This window comes from Staurois parvus, unplaced genomic scaffold, assembly GCF_062004578.1.
Source record: "Staurois parvus isolate SC_StPar_1 unplaced genomic scaffold, SC_StPar_1.0 ptg001462l, whole genome shotgun sequence".
Taxonomy (NCBI): Eukaryota; Metazoa; Chordata; class Amphibia; order Anura; family Ranidae; genus Staurois; species Staurois parvus.
The window spans coordinates 108,800-128,910 of NW_028319258.1; the positions used below are offsets into that span (position 1 = coordinate 108,800).

Below are 20,111 nucleotides of genomic sequence, written 5' to 3' on the forward strand. Positions count from 1 at the left end.
AGCTTATGTTATATGGATAGTTTTAAACATATACAGTAAATAGGTCCAAGGTTCATCTTTATAATTTCCTATAGAGATCACTTTTATGAGAGGTATTTGTCTACTGTTTACCCTTCCCAGAGCTGAAACAATAGCGAGTCATTGGATAACTAGGCTGTTAGTTTGTTGTGTCCACAAGTCTACATAGTCACACATACAAGGTGTCTTCACACTTCACATTTATGGGGCCTGGAAAAAATGCTGGTAGATATAGTTCATTTTTTCCAGGTGCAGTAAATGTGTGGTAAACCCATTGTCTATGCACTGAGAAGTGTCCCTGTTTCCCTCAATTCTGTACACACTTTATTTGCAAGAACAAACTATCTCAGTTGGGAATGAGATTGTCTCTTGCATGTACTAAGACCTGAAAGTGACCCAGAGTTGTTGGGGCCTATTGAGTTTAAAACAGCTATGATTTGAACTGGAGAAAAGATGAAAATATAACTTCTCTCATAGAAATTCTAACAACATGTTCTTATTAGGGCTACGGGGCAACACAAAAACTGAAAAGAAAAACTGAGCATGTTCTCATTCTTGTTAAGGCAACAGTACAGCAACAAATAAATAAACAAATGGTAATCATAATAGTAGTAGTAATAATAAAAACTATAAAAACTATAAAAAAATACAAATGGCAAATGAAAACTACAAACACCAGTTCAAACAAATCATAAACAATAGGATATTCTTGCAAAGTAGGCTCCATTTTTAACTCTATGGAACCAATATGCGAGTATGCTGCAGCTTAAGTAAAGGAAATCTGGAGCAGAGACCAAAAAAAAAAAATGCAGACTAAGTCCATGTGGGGTTGACAGCTTTATCCATTTACTTTTTCTTACATTTTTCTTTTGTGTATCTGCTAACCTCCTGACCATTCTATCCTCAATATGATCTTTCTGATACATGTCACTTCCCTTCCTATAGTGATGCTGGCATAGTCTAGCCCAGGGGTGGGCAAACTTTTTGACTTGAGGGCCGCAATGGGTTCAGATATTGGACCCGGGGGCCGGACCAAGAGTAGATGAATGATGTGTATGTGTCATCCATAGTAAGTATAGTAATATTCCCCCATAGTAAGCATAGTAATTAATCCCCCATATAGTAATTCATCCCCCATAGTAATTCATCCCCCATATAGTAATTCATCCCCCATAGTAATTCATCCCCCATATAGTAATTCATCCCCCATAGTAATTCATCCCCCATAGTAATTCATCCCCCCTATAGTAATTCATCCCCCCTATAGTAATTCATCCCCCATATAGTAATTCATCCCCCCTATAGTAATTCATCCCCCATATAGTAATTCATCCCCCATATAGTAATTCAATCCCCTATATATCAATTCATCCCCCCTATAGTAATTCATCCCCCCTATAGTAATTCATCCCCCCTATAGTAATTCATCCCCCCTATAGTAATTCATCCCCCATATAGTAATTCATCCCCCATATAGTAATTCATCCCCCATAGTAATTCATCCCCCATATAGTAATTCACCCCCCATATAGTAATTCATTCCCCATATAGTAATTCATCCCCCCTATAGTAATTCATCCCCCATATAGTAATTCATCCCCCATAGTAATTAATTCCCCATATAGTAATTCATCCCCCATATAGTAATTCATCCCCCCTATAGTAATTCATCCCCCATAGTAATTCATCCCCCATAGTAATTCATCCCCCATATAGTAATTCATCCCCCATAGTAATTCATCCCCCCTATAGTAATTCATCCCCCATATAGTAATTCATCCCCCATAGTAATTCATCCCCCATATAGTAATTCATCCCCCCTATAGTAATTCATCCCCCATATAGTAATTCATCCCCTATAGTATTTCATTCCCCATATTAATTCATCCCCCATATTAAGTCCCCAAGTCCCCCCTGTGTCAATTCACTTACCGCGCGTTCCTCTCGCCGTGTTCCCGCGCCGTTCCGGTGTAGCATGAAAATCTGTCTCCTATGAGGATCTGTCCCCCTCGACGTATCTGCGCATGTGCCAGTTTCAGGCATTAGCAGCCGATCGGCGATCTCCGGCACATGCGCAGATACGTCGAGGGGGACAGATCCTCATAGGAGACAGATTTTCATGCTACACCGGTCTTCAGGGCGGACTGTGAGAGGAGCCTAGCGAGAGCCTAGCTCCGTGGGCCGGATTAAAAGGTCCGCCGGGCCGTAGTTTGCCCATTGCTGGTCTAGCCCCTGTTTGCTTGCTTTGGCTGCCCAGACTCCGCCCCTTTCTGTGCCATGGAGGATTTAAGCCTGAGACTCACATGTCAGGTACCTTTTTAATCCAAGTGCCTGCTTCATCCTGGTGAGTCAGCTTTGAATCTTCTCAGTTGTATCTCTTGTTTTAGTCCCATGCTCCTCCCTCTTTCAGTTGGGATTTTAACAAACACTTTGTGTCCACTACTCCCAGCTGATTTTGTAGCATAATTCCATCTGTCCCTGCTTCATTTTCTCCCTCCTTTCTGTTTTTGCCATACAAGCTTTGTTCTCATTACTCCTAGCTGTCAACCCCACATGGACTTGGTCTGCACTTTTTTTTTGTCTCTGCTTTAGAGTTCCTTCATTTTAAGCTGCAGCTTACTCACATATTGGTTCCATACAGTTAAAAATGGAGCCTACTTTCCAAGAATATCCTATTGTTTATGGTTTGTTTTGAACTGGATTTATACATCTCATTTGCCATTTGGGTTTATTTTTGTTTTAATTATTATTACTACTACTATTATGATTACCATTTATTTATGTTTTTTTGTTGTACTGTTGCTTTAACAAGAATGAGCAAACATTCATTTTTTCTTATGTTTTTGTGTTGCCCTGTGGCCCTAATAAGAACATGTTTTCTTTCTCCTTATTGGTTTTTATACTTCTTACTCGAACAATGTATGTCCTTTTTTGGCTCTGATAATAGTGCATTAAAGTATTTGTACTTTTATAGATTTATAACTAGGATTCTCTGTATTTTCTTTATTGTCTAGTTTTTAGCCCTGATGAAGGGGAAGTGCTGAGCCCCCGAAACACACTGGCTGTTACAAAGTAAAAATCTTTTAAAAAGTCTATACAAGCTGGTTGGGCGCTCCCATCCTTTTGAAACTTCAATAAAATACAAAGGGGGTAGTAATTGTATATCCTTGTACTCATAGTGGTTGTATATCCTTATAATCATTCAAAAGAACTGTAGCAGAAATCACCGAATTGATAAAGGTGAAAACGGGGGATGTGCAGAATAATGAGGCAAACTTTTCCACATATTTCCCCATCTTTATCTGGTCAGTGAGAGATTTCTTCCTGGAACTGAAAATAGATGGGAAAGAGGTCACCGCAGATGATTACCTGGAGAAGGCCTTAACACTCAAAAACCGTATGTATATGATTATCTATCATTTTGAAGAAGAGTCCTTAAATTGTTTCCTAAGAGGCTAGGGAGTTTATGGACACTAGTTATTTGAAGAAAAAAAAAGACCTTCTTGAACTTTGATTTTATGAATATCTATTTATTTCAGGTACTTATATAGCGCCGTCAATTTACGCAGTGCTTTACATATATATTGTACATTCACATCAGTCCCTAACCCTCAAGGGGTGTACAATCTAAGGTCCCTAACCCTCAAGGGGTGTACAATCTAAGGTCCCTAACTCACATTCATACATACACATACTAGGGACAATTTAGACAGGAGCCAATGAACCTCCCAGTATGTCTTTGGAGTGTGGGAGGAAACGAGAGTACCCGGAGGAAACTCATGCAGGCACAGGGAGAACATGCAAGTTCCAGACAGGTGGTGCTGTGGTTGGGATTTGAACCAATGACCCGAGTACTACCAGGCAGAAGTGCTAACCATTTAGTCACTGTGCTGCCTAATTGAGAATGTATGTACAATATACAGTTGTGCTCAAACGTTTGCTTCCCCTGGCAGAAATTGTGAAATTTTGGCTTTGATATTGAAAATATAACTGATCACGCCCAAAAATGCTCTTTTAGTGAAGGGTGATGATCATATGAAGCCATTTATTATCAAATAGTCGTTTGGATCCTTTTTAAATCATAATGATAACAGAAATCCCCCAAATTCAAGGCTTTGGACATCTTTTTATGTCCTTTTCCATCTTTATAAAGTTCCATTACCTTGTTACACAGGACTTTTGACAGTTCTTTTCTGATCCCCATGGTTCAGTATCTAGCCTAGTCAGTGCTTCCACGTAAGAGCTAACAAACTCATTGACTATTTATACGCTGACACTAATTATAATGTAAAAAGCCACAGATGTGGGACATTAACCTCTAATTGTCATTTTAACCCGCGTGTGTCACCTTGTGTGTCTGTACCAAGGCCCAACATTCCAGGGGAGAGAAACTTTTGATCCGGGGGGGGCGGAGACTTCTGATCCGCAGGCGGAGACTTCTGATCCGGGCCATTTGGGTGATTTCTGTTATCATTATGATTTAAAAAGGAACCAAACAACTATGTGATAATAAATGGCTTCATATGATCATCATCCTTCAATAAAAGAGCATTTTTTGGCAGATCCGTCAGATTTTCAATATCAATGCCAAAATTTCACAATTTCTGCCAGGGGAGGCAAACTTTCGAGCACAACTGTGTGTCAGTTAACTTTCTTGTAAGAACAAGCAGGGTTTCCAGGGGAGGTGGGGGGTTTCAAAAAATTGCCACTAGCACGTTTTTTGTTCAGAATTTGGAGATAGATCTTTCTCCAATAAGATAGGCATATGTTCTTAAGTGGCTTTTAAAGTTATTTGTGCACATTCACACAGATTCATGAAAAATGTTAAAGGGATCTGGTTTTCTTGATCTTTACTGCTCACCTAAAGGGATCTTCTTCCCCAGCCTGGTACCACTGTGGCAGGCTCAGTTCAGTCTTTAGCATGAAACAGCATTGTTATTTACTAAAGTGAAGTTCTTATATATTTGCCCTCCAGAGGATTTACCCCCCTACCTGACCAGGCCATTTTTTGCAATACGATGTTACGTTTAACTGACAATTGCGCGGTCATGCAATGCTGTACATAAATCAAATGTATGTACTTTTAACCTACAAATGGAGCTTTCTTTCAGTGGTATTTGATCACCTCTGTGTTTTTTTATTTTTTGCGTTTATAACCAACAATTAAAAAAAAAAAACAATATTTCTTACTTTTTGCTATAAAACATGTCCAGTAAGAAAATTTTAAAAAATTTAATTTTGTCATAAATTTAGGCCAAAATGTATTGCGCTCCATGTCTTTGCTAAAAAAAAATCCCGATACATGTAAATTAATTGGTGTACGTGAAAGTTATAGCGTTTACAAATGACAGTATAAATACTGAGATTTTTATTTTTACTTTTTTAATACTAGTAATGGTGGCAATCAATGACTTATAGCGGGACTGCGGCGGGCATTCTGACATTGGGGGGAGGGGAACTGACTGTCACTGACATCCCCAGTGACACCAATACAGTGATCAGTGCTAATAAAAAGCGCTGACACTGTACTAATGGCACTGGGCAGGAAGGGGTTAACATCTGGGGCGATCAAAGGGTTAACTGTGTACTGGGTGTGTTTTACTAGGGAGACATGCTGTGCAGAGAGATACAAAGCAGCATGTCCTTGCTGGTAGGAGACAGATCTGTGTTTACACACAGGTCTCTCACCTGTCAGCTTTCCCCGACGATCACCTGGTGCCAGCGGGGAATCTCTGACCAGGACCCAGTGATTGACATCCCTAGCCACCAATGGTGGTGCAGGTAGGGCGGCAAGTACACGCCCCCTACCCGGATATGCAAATCATGTGTATAAATACATAATTTTGTGCAGCCCTGATGCCCTGTAGCAGTATTTCTACTATAGCACGGCGGGCAAGCGATTAATTCTGGAGAATCCATAAGACAGAGAGGTAACACTGGATATTCAACTGGAAAACTAAACATATTGGGATTGATTTAGTAAAACTGGAAAGTGCTAAATCTGGTTCAGCTATTTATGGCAGCCAATCAGCTTCTAACTTCAGCTTGTTCAAAAAGGCTCTTCTAGGTTTGAGTTGGGAGAATTTTAAAGGCACACTGGGGAATCAAGCTTTTTCAAATTTTATAAAAAAAAAAGAGTAAAGGATACACTTTTAACCTCCTTGGCGGTATTCCCGAGTGTAGCTCGGGGTAGAATTTCTATACCAAGAACGGTAACCCTGAGCTACACTCGGGCTTACCATGCAGCGTTCTCTGGGGGTCCCTGCAGCACTTACCTTGTCCTTCGCTCCCACGATGGGTCCCCTGCAGCGTCCCCGTCCATCTCCTCCGGCGGATGCCGGCATCTGGCTTCCGTGTTCCGGTCCCTGTGACGTCGGAACGTTCGGGCGGCGGAACCGGCGGGAAAGTTGAAATTTTTAAAAAATGACATTTTTGCTGTCATTGCTTTTTCACTGCATTTCACATACATTTTGTCCCCACTGCTTTGTCCGGCGCCCTGCCTGCATTTTGACTGTTCTTTCTGCCTGGAAACTTAGAAAAGTCCATGGCGGCCAAAAAGCGTCCCTTTACGTCAAAAGCGGTTTTAGAACAGCGATAGTAAATCAGAACCACTTGCAGAATTGAGTGATAATGATTTGTGGGGAAATTCCTCATCAGACACTGAAAACGATTTTGTGACTTTGCTCAGCGATGTGCGAATTTGCCTCTGTATTTCAAATTTCAGTGTTTTTGGTTTGATTATATTATTGAATTAAATTTATTATTATTATATTATTATTTTTTATGATTATTTATTAAATTATAATTTATGATTTCGTGTTTCAAGTTTTATCATATCCGGAATGTTTAATAGACTCTTTTTCGGATAGATTTCAGTGAGTTATTCCTAAAAATTACAGCCTACAATTAAAAACTACATATTTCCATGCAAAAAAATGGTACCGCTTTCAGCACAAAATTCCTGACATGATCATACCGCCAGGGAGGTTAAAGATAACTAGAAAGAGTATGTGTTTTTTACTGACTAATGCAATGCAAAAATAAAATGAGAATAAAATGCATGCTGTACAAGATGCAGACGTGGCTTATTGCAGAGTATGGGTAGTGGAATGCAAATCACTGGTTCTAGAAACAGAAGGGAAGCACACTAAAACATTTTGAAGCTATGCTTTGCATGCAATGCACTGAGGTTTTCCCCAAGAAGATACCTGCCTGTCCTTAGAACAAAACCCTTGTCCAACCCCCGAGCACCCTTTATTCTGCACTACCACTGCCATAACTGACTAGGCAAGCAGCAGTAGTGACCTGCGACCTTTGTGTAGCAAGTAGCTTGAAATATTTTATTTCCTATTTATATCTTTATGAAAGATGGAACATTCTCAGTAGAGGAACATTCTGGAACATTCTCAGTAGAGGTCACATTTGGCTATTATCATAGTTCTAGTGACCATGTCAAGTCTATCAGGTGCCTGGAGACACCATGGGCTGATTCCATTGCTCCTATTCTTCCCTCATAGTGTGCTAGACGGTGTTCATATGCATTTCCCCCTCATGTGCATGAGTTGAAAATGAAAACAGTGTTTGGTGTTTAACAATTTCAAAAGAGGTTTTGTGGCTTCAGATCATTTCCGTCTCAGTGTAGGTATAGTCCCACAAGGAAGAGCGGTCTGGATAAAAGCGAACAGATGTGTCCCAAAGGAAACAGGTGAATGGTATATGTCAACTGTGATTGGTGGGGAAAAAACTCACTGCTGCCATGGTAAAAGCACATCGGTATATGGAAGGTATGAACAGGAGCCAGGCGCTGTGTAGTTTTGTGATAAAGTAATACACCTTATATGGAGGTGTGCCTTTAACCTCCTTGGCGGTATTCCCGAATGTCCCCTGCAGCGTCCCCGGCCATCTCCTCCAGATGATGCCGGCATCCGGCTTCCATGTTCCGGTGATGTCGGGACGTACAGGCGCCGCTGGCGGCGGGATATTTGAAAATTTTAAAAAAATGTCATTTTTTAAAAAAAAAAATTTTTTAAATAGTAAAACATTGTTGTTTCATCCCATTTCACATTCATTTTGTCCCGAGTGCTTTGTCCGGCGCCCTGCCTGCATTTTGTCTGTTCTTTCTGCCTGGAAACTGAGAAGCGTCCAAAAAGCGTCCCTTTACGTCAAAAGCGGTTTTAGACCGGCTAGAGAACAGCGATAGTAAATCAGAACCACTTGCGGAATTGAGTGATAATGATTCGTGGGGGAAATTTTCCTAAAAATTACAGCCTACAATAAAAAACAATTTCTATGCGAAAAAATGGTACCGCTTTCAGCATCAAAAATCGGAAAGAATCATACCGCCAGGGAGGTTAATAATTCATATGGTAAAAAATAGATACCAGCCTGTGCCTTTAACCACTTCCCGACCGGCCGTTGTATATAAACGGCCGGACGGTGGCACTGCAGGGTCGGGTGGCCGTCTATAAACGGCCTCCCCGCACCCTGCTTGTGCGCGCTCCCTGGGACACAGTGAAACACCGATCGTCGGACGGGACCTCTGTACGAGGTCCCGATCATGTGATCACTGATTGGCCAATCAGTGATCACATGCAAAGTAGTAAGCAAGATGTCACTTGTGACATCATTGCTTACTACGTGTGAAATCTGTGAATGATCACAGAGGTCACATGGTACAGGGCTATTCACAACAGGCTTGTACCATGTGACAAGCTGTGACCAATCACAGCTCAGTCAGTACTTCTCAATGAGTGCAAGAATGCACACAGAGAGAAAGAGAAATGATTGCTTTTACATCCTATATGGGTGTAAAAGCAATGTGTAAAAAAAAAAAATCTTAATCACCCCCCACAAGTAGTACAGTGTCACCATGGTGACACTGTACTGCTAGGGTGACAGTATGTAAAAATAATAAAAAAATAATAATATAAAAAAATAAAATAAAAATGTAAAAAAAATGTTTAAAAATTATAATTTTTGTTATAAACTAATTTGGATTTTTTTTTTTTTACTAAAAAGATAACGGAATAAATTTTGGCAAAGATTTATGATGAAATATTATTTATTCGCAAAATGTTATAAAAAAAACACTTTTTTTCAAACTTTTTGGACTTTTTCATTTACATAACAAAAAAAAATAAAAATCCCAGTGGTGAATAAATACCACCAAAATAAAGCTTTATCTGTTTCAAAAAAATGGTAAAAAATTCATTTGGGTACAGCGTTGCATGACCGCGTAATTGTCATTCAAAGCGTGATAGCGCTGAAAGCTGAAAATTGCCCTGGTCAGGAAGGGGGTAAAAGTGTCCGGTCTTGAAGTGGTTAAGAAGCCAGGTTCCAAGATGGATGGCCCGTCTGCTCAGAGGGAAGCAGTAGACAGTAGAATGCCTGTCAGTGCAGGGACCACGTGTATCCGATGTCCCAGCATCCCGGGTGATGTCACCACGATGTGGAGAGATGGAGAGGGGGAACTCTCGCTGGAGCCGCAACTTTAGAAGAAAGAGGTTGCCGGGACAACATGTTTTGCGCACATACGCTTTATCAAGTCTGTGAAAAGTCCGGCAATCGGCCATTTTATAGGAGACCTGCACGGCAGAAGGGGCCGGCTAATGAATTATGAAAGGCACACCTCCATATAATGTGTATTACTTTATCACAAAACTACACAGCGCCTGGTTCCTGTTCATAGTCCCACAAGGCAGAACAGAACAAGACCAGTGCCATGATGGTTGGTATGACTTTGACAATTTGTGGTGTGCATGAAAATCTCACAAGTCTGTTTGTATAAAGTTCCTCTATACAGGCAGGTTTCATGCAGTGCTGCATTAGAGGATACAACCGTTTTGCAGTGTTTTTGCAGTGAAGTGAATGGCTTCTCTGGAGATCCCTCTAATTTCCCAGGAGTTTTTTTTTTTTTTATTCAAATATTTATTAGTTTTTCATATTTATAAATACATGTATAATAAAAGGAAATAAAGAACATAACAATACATTTCATCAAATTTTCTCCTATAATATATATAATTCTTAATCCTATCTCCTTCTATTTCCCCCTTTTTTTATATCCCTTACCTCTACCCCTACACCCTACCACATCCCTCCCCCCTCCCACTCTGCATATTTCTCTTACTTCCTTCCCTATAAAATCAACTTATAACTATATAACTTCTCTTATCATTTCCCATTGCTTCATATATATTCGTTTGATGTACAAAATCTTCCCATTTCTCCCATCTCCTATTATATATCTCCATCTTACCTTCTTGGATATAGTACAATTTCTCCATCTTACTAATCTGATTTACTCTCTCTACCCAATCCTTTTCTCTCGGAACCTCTAAACTATGCCAGAATTTAGGTATCAAACCCTTTGCTGCATTCACATAGTACCATACACCCGAGTCTTTGTATTTATTTACTGGTAAATCTGTTTTATGTAATAAACACACTTCTGGATCTAGTCCTATCTTTATCCCTGAGATTTTCTCTATTAAGTTGACCGTTATCTCCCAAAAACTTTGAATCTTTGAGCATTCCCACCAAATATGAAACCACGTACCAATCTTTCCACACCCACGCCAGCACTCTTGTGTTCTCTCTATTAATTTCCCAGGAGTTATTCCAAAAATTGCCATTTCTTTTCATCTGAGGTTTCAGATGCACTGAAATCCATGAAAAGTTTAATTTGAAATGATTGTAAGGCAGGTAGAGATTCATAGATGCCAACATTTAACAAAGAAACTCTATCTCCCAACTTACTACATTTCTTTTTTTCTTTTCAAAAGCTGAACGTTTATCAGAAGATAAGGAGTATAATGAACTTAGGAATCGCCTCCGGACGTACTTCGGAATACGGAAATGCTTTATGTTTGATGCTCCAACTGACTCCAGGAAACAACTTACAAAACTAGAACAACTATCTGATGATGCACTCGATGAGGCTTTTGTGGCTCAGAGCACCTTGTTCTGTGACTATATCTTCAAGAATGCTAAAGTTAAGAGTGTTGACATCATTGCTAACATCAATGGACCCCGTAAGTTCATCTAATGTTGTATAGCTTTCATGTAATGTTTGCATGCTTCTTTAACAAATATCTTACAAAGTACGTGAATCCGACTGAACAGTATAATGCAGCCACAGAATTACATTGCTGCTTCCTTTATTTCTGAAGCTTAGCAAACAAAAAACAAGTCACTGTGTATAACAGGATGCCTGTACAGAGAAAAGGTCATCCAGTGCCCATGGTGAAAATGTGAAACTGTGTCCCCCTCCTCTGCAATGTGCAGCATGCATTACCAGCACCTGATGTGTGGGCCTGATCATCATACCCATGCACAGAGTGCAGGGGTCAGTAGTATGTTATGTACAGAGTGCTGAGGTCAAGTGTATACAATGTACAGAGTGTAGAAGTCAGGTGTATACAATGTACAGAGTGTAGAAGTCAGGTGTATGTAATGTACAGAGTGCAGAAGTTAGGTGTATACAATGTACAGAGTGCAGAAGTCAGGTGTATGTAATGTACAGAGTGTAGAAGTCAGGTGTATGTAATGTACAGAGTGTAGAAGTCAGGTGTATGTAATGTACAGAGTGTAGAAGTCAGGTGTATGTAATGTACAGAGTGTAGAAGTCAGGAGTATGTAATGTACAGAGTGTAGAAGTCAGGTGTATACAATGTACAGAGTGCAGAAGTCAGGAGTATGTAATGTACAGAGTGTAGAAGTCAGGTGTATGTAATGTACAGAGTGTAGAAGTCAGGAGTATGTAATGTACAGAGTGTAGAAGTCAGGTGTATACAATGTACAGAGTGTAGAAGTCAGGAGTATGTAATGTACAGAGTGTAGAAGTCAGGTGTATGTAATGTACAGAGTGTAGAAGTCAGGTGTATGTAATGTACAGAGTGTAGAAGTCAGGTGTATGTAATGTACAGAGTGTAGAAGTCAGGTGTATGTAATGTACAGAGTGTAGAAGTCAGGTGTATGTAATGTACAGAGTATAGAAGTCAGGAGTATGTAATGTACAGAGTGTAGAAGTCAGGAGTATGTAATGTACAGAGTGTAGAAGTCAGGAGTATGTAATGTACAGAGTGTAGAAGTCAGGAGTATGTAATGTACAGAGTGTAGAAGTCAGGTGTATGTAATGTACAGAGTGTAGAAGTCAGGTGTATGTAATGTACAGAGTGTAGAAGTCAGGTGTATGTAATGTACAGAGTGCAGAGATCAGGAGAAAAAAAAAGTAACTTGCAGCCCAAAGAGTATCGTGGTCAGGAGTATATACACCAATTAGCCAGACATTATGGATACTGACAGGTTAAGTGAATAACATTGATTATCTTATTACAATGGCACCTGGGATATATTATACAAAGTCATTGGGATATATTAGGCAGCAAGTAAACATTTTGTCCTGCTCCTCGCCTACAGGGTACTTATACCCCCTTCCTGCCCAGGCCAATTTCCAGCTTTCAGAGCTGTCGCACTTTGAATGACAAATGCGCGGTCATGCAACACTGTGCCCATATGAAATTTTTATCATTTTTTTTTGTGACGGATAGAGCTTAATTTTGGTGGTATTTAATCAACTCTGGGTTTTTTATTTTTTCTTAAGCAAACCAAAAACCACTGAAAATTTTGAAAAAAAAAGTTTTTTAAAATGTTGTAAAGAAGTGATGTTTCTCCTTCACTGATATGCGCTAATGAGGCTGCAGTGATGGGCACTGATAGGCTGCAATGATGGACTCTGATAGGTGGCACTGATGGGCACTGATGAGGAGGCACTGGAAGGTGGCACTGATGGGCATTGACAGACATCACTGATGGGCACTGATAGGCAGCACTGATAGGCGCCACTGACTGGCACTGATAAGCGGCACTGATGCGCACTGATAGGCAGCACTGATGCGCACTGATAGGCAGCACTGACTGGCACTGATAGGTGGCACTGATTGGCAGCACTGATAGGTGGCACTGATTGGCATTGATAGGTGGCACTGACTGGCACTGATGGGTGACATTGAAAGGCAGCTCAGATGGGCACTGATATGTGGCATTGATGTGGCACTGATGGGCACTGGCACGAAGCACTGATGAGCACTGATACAAGGCACTGATGAACACTGACAGGTGGCACTGCTGGGGTACACTGATGATCAGTGCACATGTCCCCTCTGCGGAAAGCCGATTACCGGCTCTCCTCTCCTCTGTCAGTGTGACAGCTCGTGAGGAGAGAAATGCCGATAACCGGCATTTCCCTGTTTACATGTGGTCAGCTGTGATTGGACACAGCTGATCACATGACCAAGCCGACATCTTCGGCTCTTTCCATGATCGGTGATCTGCTGTGTCCGCGCATGCGCGGTGAGAATGGGAGGACGTCATATGACATCCTCCCAGAATGAGAGAACCGCCTTGCGTCCGTCATATTGCTATATGGCAAGCGGGAGGTGGTTAAAGAAGAAAAATGGGCAAGCGTAAGGATTTGAGCAACTTTGACAAGGGCCAAATTGTAATGTCTAGACGACTGGGTCAGAGCAACCCCAAAACTGCAGCTCTTGTGGGATGTTTCTGGTCTGCAGTGGTCAGGACCGACCAAAAGTGATCCAAGGCAGGAAAACTGGCAAACTGGGAACAGCGTTATGAGCAGCCAAGTCTCACTGATGCGCGTGAGGAAGCGAAGGCTGGCCTGCAAAGTCCAATCCAATAGAAGACATACTTTAGCTCATACTAGTTCTGAAGGGGGCAGCAATATTGGCTTTGATAGAAAGGTGTCAGAACACTCAGTGCATCGCAGTCTGTTGTGTATGGGGTTGTGTAGCTGTAGACCAGTCTGGGTGCCCATGCTGACCCGTGTCCACAGCCAAAAGTGCCTACATTGGACACGTCAGCATCAGAACTGCACCACAGAGCAATGAAAGAAGGTGGCCTGGTCTGATGAATCACGTTTTCTTTTACATCGTGTGGATGGTTGGGTGCCATCCACATTTACATTTATAAATAAATATATAAATACATTTATAAACTGAATAAACTATCTTAAAGGAGCAAGTGCTGGTAAAAACAATTTAGGAAATTACTTTGTTTCTTTGGTATAAGAAGTCAATGACAGGCACAATGTAAATGAATATGATATATGCTTACCTGTCCAGTGGGCAGCTAAGGAACCCTGTGCTCCCTGCATGAGCCATGTACTGCCTATGTTGCAATTATTGGTGTGTTACTTAATTGTGACTCTTTAGGTGTTGTCACTATTCTTACTGATTTTTCTGCCACTCCTGTGCTTTAATTACATGAAAAATATGCGCTTGTTAACCTCAGACATGTAATATTAACAAAGCATATCTCTCTATAGTGTCTGCTTATGTCAATCCAGAGTACTATGTGTCATTTCTGTCTGCTGCCTCTTTGCCCAGGCATCAGCATAAGTCACTTCTGACAAGTTTTACTGACACCAAGAGAAAAATGATGACTGGGAGGGAGCTCCAGCTGATTGACAGCCTCAGCTCTGTTCCTGTGTGCTGTGTGAAGGGAGTGGGGGTGTCCCTTCCCTCCGATCAGCTCTCAGAACTCTCCTCACTGATCTCGGCAGTGTGTAACTTCAGCTCTCCGCCCCCTTTTTTCTGAACTCTCAGACATGCTTTATAATTCAGCATTTTGAACACTTTGAACAGATATACAGTTGCAAGAAAAAGTATGTGAACCCCTTGGGATTACGTGGAGTTTTGCATGAATTGGGCATAAAATGTGCTCTGAATGTCATCTAAGTCACAACAATAGAAGAACACAGTCTGCTGAACATAATACTACACAAACATTAGCTGTTGCCATGGTTTAATTGCACATAACACGTAAACATTCACAGTGCAGGGAGGAAAAAGTATGTGAACCTTTGGACTTAATAACTGGTTGACCCTCCTTTGGCAGCAATAACCTCAAGCAAACGTTTCCTGTAGTTGCAGATCAGACCTGCACAACGATCTGGAGTCATTTTGGACCACTCCTCTTCACAAAACTGTTTCAGTGTAGCAATATTCTTGGGATGTCTGGTGTGAACCGCTCCCTTAAGGTCATGCCACAGCATTTCAATGGGGTTGAGGTCAGGACTCTGACTGGGCCACTCCAGAAGGCGTATTCTGTGCTGTTGCAGCCATTGTTTTGTTGAATTACTTGTATGCTTTGGGTCATTGTCCTGTTGCATCACCCATCCTCTGCAGAGCTTCAGTTGGCGGACAGATGGTCGTACGTTTTCCTGCAAAATGTCTTGATAAACTCTGGAATTCATTTTCCCATCAATGACAACAATCCGTCCAGGCCCTGAGGCAGCAATGCAGCCCCAAACCATGATGCTCCCTTCGCCATGTTTCACAGTGGGGATGAGGTTTTGATGTTGGTGTGCTGGGCCTTTTTTTCTCCACACATAGTGTTGTGTGTTCTTCCCAAACAACTCAATCTTGGTTTCATCTGTCCACAGTATATTTTGCCAGTAGTGCTGTGGAACATCCAGGTGCTCTTTTGCAAACTTCAAACGTGCTGCAATCTTCTTTTTGGACAGCAATGGCTTCCTCCGTGGTGTCCTCCCATGTACTCCATTCTTGTTTAATGTTTTCCTTATTGTAGATGTGTCAACAAAAATGTTAGCATGTGCCAGAGATTTCTGTAGGTCTTTAGCTGACACTCTGGGATTCTTCTTTACCTTATGCAGCATTCTGCGCTGTGCTCTTGCAGTCATTTTTACAGGACGACCACGCCTAGGGAGAGTAGCAACAGTGCTAAACTTTCTCCATTTGTAGACAGTCTGTCTTACCGTGGGCACATGAACATCAAGGCTTTTGGAGATACTTTTGTAACCCTTTCCAGCTTCATGCAAGTCAACAATTCTTGATCGTAGGTCTTCTGAGAGCTCTTTTCTGCGAGGCATGGTTCACATCAGACAGTGCTTCTTGAAACCAGTAAACCCAAAACAGGTGTGTGTTTTTTAAGGGCAGGACAGCTGTCAGCAACACATCCAATATCATCACACTGATTGGAGTCAAGGTTGGCTCACTCCTGGCTCCAATTAGCTCTGGGAGAAGTCATTAAGCTAGGGCCTCACATACTTTTTCCTCCCTGCACTGTGAATGTTTACATGTTATGTGCAATTAAACCATGGCAACATCTAATGTTTGTGTAGTATTATGTTCAGCAGACTGTGTTCTTCTATTGTTGTGACTTAGATGACGTTCAGAGCACATTTTATGCCCAATTCATGCAAAACTCCACGTAATCCCAAGGGGTTCACATACTTTTTTCTTGCAACTGTAGAGAAGAGAGGGCTGCAGATAAACAGGTACAACATATGTGGGAAGATTTGTTTCATCTCTGTGTACCATCTGAAGTCAGTCACTTCACTTGATATATGTAAGGGTATACAACCACTTTAAGTCATCAACACTTCGCAGTCCATCGATTAACCTTTGGTTTTAATTCATATCAAATTTACAACGTAAAAGAAATAATACAGGGCCATGGAAGATCTTCTTCAAAACAAAAGTGTATATATGTGTGTGTGTATGTGTATATATATATATATACACACACACACAGTTAGGTCCATATATATTTGGACACAGGCACAATTTTAGATTTTTTCAGGTATTTAGCAAAACATATTCAATCTATAGTTGTATGATGGATATGGGTGGACAGTGCGCACACTCAGGTTTAATTTGAGGGTATGTACATTCAAATTGAAGGAAGGGTTTAGGGATTTAGGAATTACAGCTCTTAAGAGTAGCCACACCCCCTTTTTCAAGGGACCAAAAATAATTGGACAGTTGAATCAAAAGCTGTTTCATGGCCAGGTGTGGGCTACTCCTTTTGTTATTTTGTCATCAATTAAGCAGGTAAAATGTCTGGAGTTGATTCTAAGTGCGGGATTTGCAGTTGGAATCTATTGCTGTAAACCTATATCATGCGTTCAAAGGAGCTGTCCAATGCGAGTGAAACAGGTCATTGTAAGGCTTTAAAAAGGAAACAAATCCATCAGAGAGATCGCAGCAACATTAGGAGTGGCCAAATCAACAGTTTGGTACATTCTCAGTCAAGAAAAACGCACTGGTGAGCTCAGCAACATAAGGGCATGGACATCCACGGAAGACAACAGTGGTGGGTGATCCTCTCTATGGTAAAGAAAAACCCATTCACAACAACCAGACAAGTGAAGGACACTCTCCAGGAGGTGGGCATATCACTGTCAAAGTCTACAATCAAGAGAAGACTTCACGAGAGCAAATACAGGGGGTTCACCACAAGGTTCATCATAAATATTGAGGAATATTTATGATACCATGGGCTAAATCTCACTTACACTACACAGTGCAGCCATTCACCATGCATTTAAAGGGTTGGGTTTTTTTTTTATCTTACAGAAATTTTTTTTTAAAATGAACTAACATTGTGCACCTTCCCCACACCCTTCCAACCTTCCTGGTCCCTGCTTTACTTGAGCAGGCCCATATGTACAGTATATGCATATACTGCCATTATGACCCACCCACCATAACATTTTCGAGGCACTAGACCTCTGAAGGTATTCTGTGGTATCTGGCACCAAGCTTTCAGTAGCAGATCCTTTATGTTCTGTAAGTTGCAAGGTGGAGCCTCCATGGATGAGACTAATTTTTACAACACATCCCACAGATGCTTGATTGCTACATAGATTCATAGTTAGTCTGGTTGAAAAAAGACACCAATCCACCTAGTTTAACCCATAGAGAAAAAAACACACACATAAACACACAAATAGAAAACCTCCATTCAACCTCCCATAGCTGTCTGATTATGTCCATATTTCTGTGCTCAAAGCGGTACATTTTTTTGCATGGAAATATGTATTTTTTTTATTGTAGGCTTGTAATTTTTAGGAATAACTCACTGAAATCTGTCCAAACAAGAGTCTAGTGAACATCCCGGGTATGTTAAAATTTGAAACACAAAATCATAAATTATAATTTAATAAATTAGCATAAAAAATAATAATATAATAATAAATGTAATTCAATAATATAATCAAACCAAAAACACTGAAATGTGAAATATAGCGCCAAGTTCGCACATCGCTGAGCAAAGTCGCAGAATCGTTTTCAGTGTCTGATGAGGAATTTCCCCCACGAATCATTATCACTCAATTCTGCAAGTGGTTCTGATTTACTATCGCTGTTCTCTAGCCGGTCTAAAACCGCTTTTGACGTAAAGGGACGCTTTTTGGACGCCATGGACGTTTCTCAGTTTCCAGGCAGAAAGAACAGTAAAAATGCAGGCAGGGCGCCGGACAAAGCACTCGGGACAAAATGTATGTGAAATGGTTTGATACAGGAATGTTATACTATGTGATTTTAGTGATTTTAGTGATTTTAGTGAATGTCACAATATGTCATTTTCACATTTCCCGCCAGTTCCGTCCCCCATACGTCCCGACGCTCGCAGGGGACGGAACCCAGATGACAGATGCCGGCATCCGCCGGAGTACATTATCGGGGACACTGCAGGGGGGACATCGCGGGAGCGCAGGACAAGGTAAGTGAAGAACAGATGCTGGCGCAGCGCCGCAGAGTAAGCCCGAGTGTAGCTCAGGGTTACCGCTTGTGGTGCTGCAACTTTACCCCGAGCTACACTTGGGAATACCGCCAGGGAGGTTAAACAATCCAGTAGCCACAGTTGATCCAGAGGAAGGAAAAATAAAAAATGAAGCACGATCCAATTTGCTCCAGTAGGCGGAAAAAAATATCCTTCCTGATTGGATATTCCGTGGATCAACTTTACCTATAAATATTAGTATCCAGTTATATTTTGTGCATTTAGGAAAGAATCCAGGGCTTTCTTAAAACTATCTACTGAGCAGGTCAGAACCAACTCTTGAGGAAGTCTATTCCACGTGTTCTTACTGTGAAGAAAACTTTCCATATTTGGAGATTAAATCTTTTTTCCTCCAGATGTAAAGCGTGCCCCATTGTTCTCTGTGATGACCTTAAAGTGAATACCTCAACACCAAATTCACTATATGGACCACATATGTATTATACATGGTGTTCGTATCCCCCTTAATCTCTTCTCAAGAAAGAATACATTCAATTCCTCTAATCTTTCCTCATAGCTGAGCTCCTCCATGCCTCTTATCAGTTTAGTTGCCCTTCTCTGTACTTTCTCCAGTTCCCCAATGTTCTTTTTGTGAATTGGTGCCCAAAACTGAACTGCATATTCCAGATGAGGTATTACTAATGATTTGTTGCGTGGGGGGGGGGGGGGTGGTCAGGAATGGGGAATGATATCTCTCTTTCTTGAGTCTATACTTCTAATACAAGAGAGGATTTTGCTCGCTTCAGAACCTGAAGCTTGGCATTGCATGCCACTATTAAGCTTGTGATCTCCCAAAACTCCCAGATCCTTCTCCACCGTTAAACCCCCCAGAATCTTCTACACTATTGACCCCCCCAGTTGTACCCCCCTAGTATGTATGGTGGATGCATATTCTTAGCCCCCAAGTGCAGAACCTTACATTTATCAACATTAACCCTCATTGGCCCCATAGTCCCCCAATTACACAGAACATTGAGGTCGGCTTTTAAGTTGGAGACATCCTGTAAGGACGTTATTCCCCGGAACAGCTCGGTGTCATCTGCAAAGACTGAAATGGGATTACTGCAAGGAAGGTTAATATATTTATAAACGATATAGGGTCTGGTATTATAAATCCCAAGTGCGGCTCAGGGTTAATTTACAGTACCATAAGCTGTAACCCTGAGCCACACTTGGGATTACTCCATAGTGCTTCTAGTGCTATCCCCCAATCCTTACCTTGTTCTGCGAAACCGCTGTGTCCTCCGCCCAATGCCAGCATCTGTCTTCCGGGTTCCGTTTCCTTGCGAGTGTCGATACATAGGGGGGTGGAACCGGCAGGAGATTCAAAATAGTAAAAATATGACATACACACAATACATTGTAATCTGATAGTATTACATTACTGCATCAAACCATGTTGTCCCGAGTGCTTTGTCCGGCGCCCTGCCTGCATTTTTACTGTTCTTTCTACCTGGAAACTGAGAAACGTCCATGGCGTCCAAAAA

At 41.2% G+C, this 20,111-nt stretch overlaps 1 protein-coding gene across 2 annotated transcripts in view; it reads left to right on the forward strand.

Annotated features, from left to right (window-relative positions):
- The window catches only part of LOC149435830 (guanylate-binding protein 1-like), a 113,725-nt gene that overhangs the window by 53,685 nt on the left and 39,929 nt on the right, over positions 1-20,111 (forward strand). For both annotated transcript variants that reach the window (XM_089662379.1, XM_089662378.1), the window contains exons 5-6: positions 3,228-3,415; positions 10,803-11,051. In XM_089662379.1, coding sequence (XP_089518505.1) covers positions 3,228-3,415; positions 10,803-11,051 — 437 coding nt within the window. The remainder of the gene's footprint in view (positions 1-3,227; positions 3,416-10,802; positions 11,052-20,111) is intronic.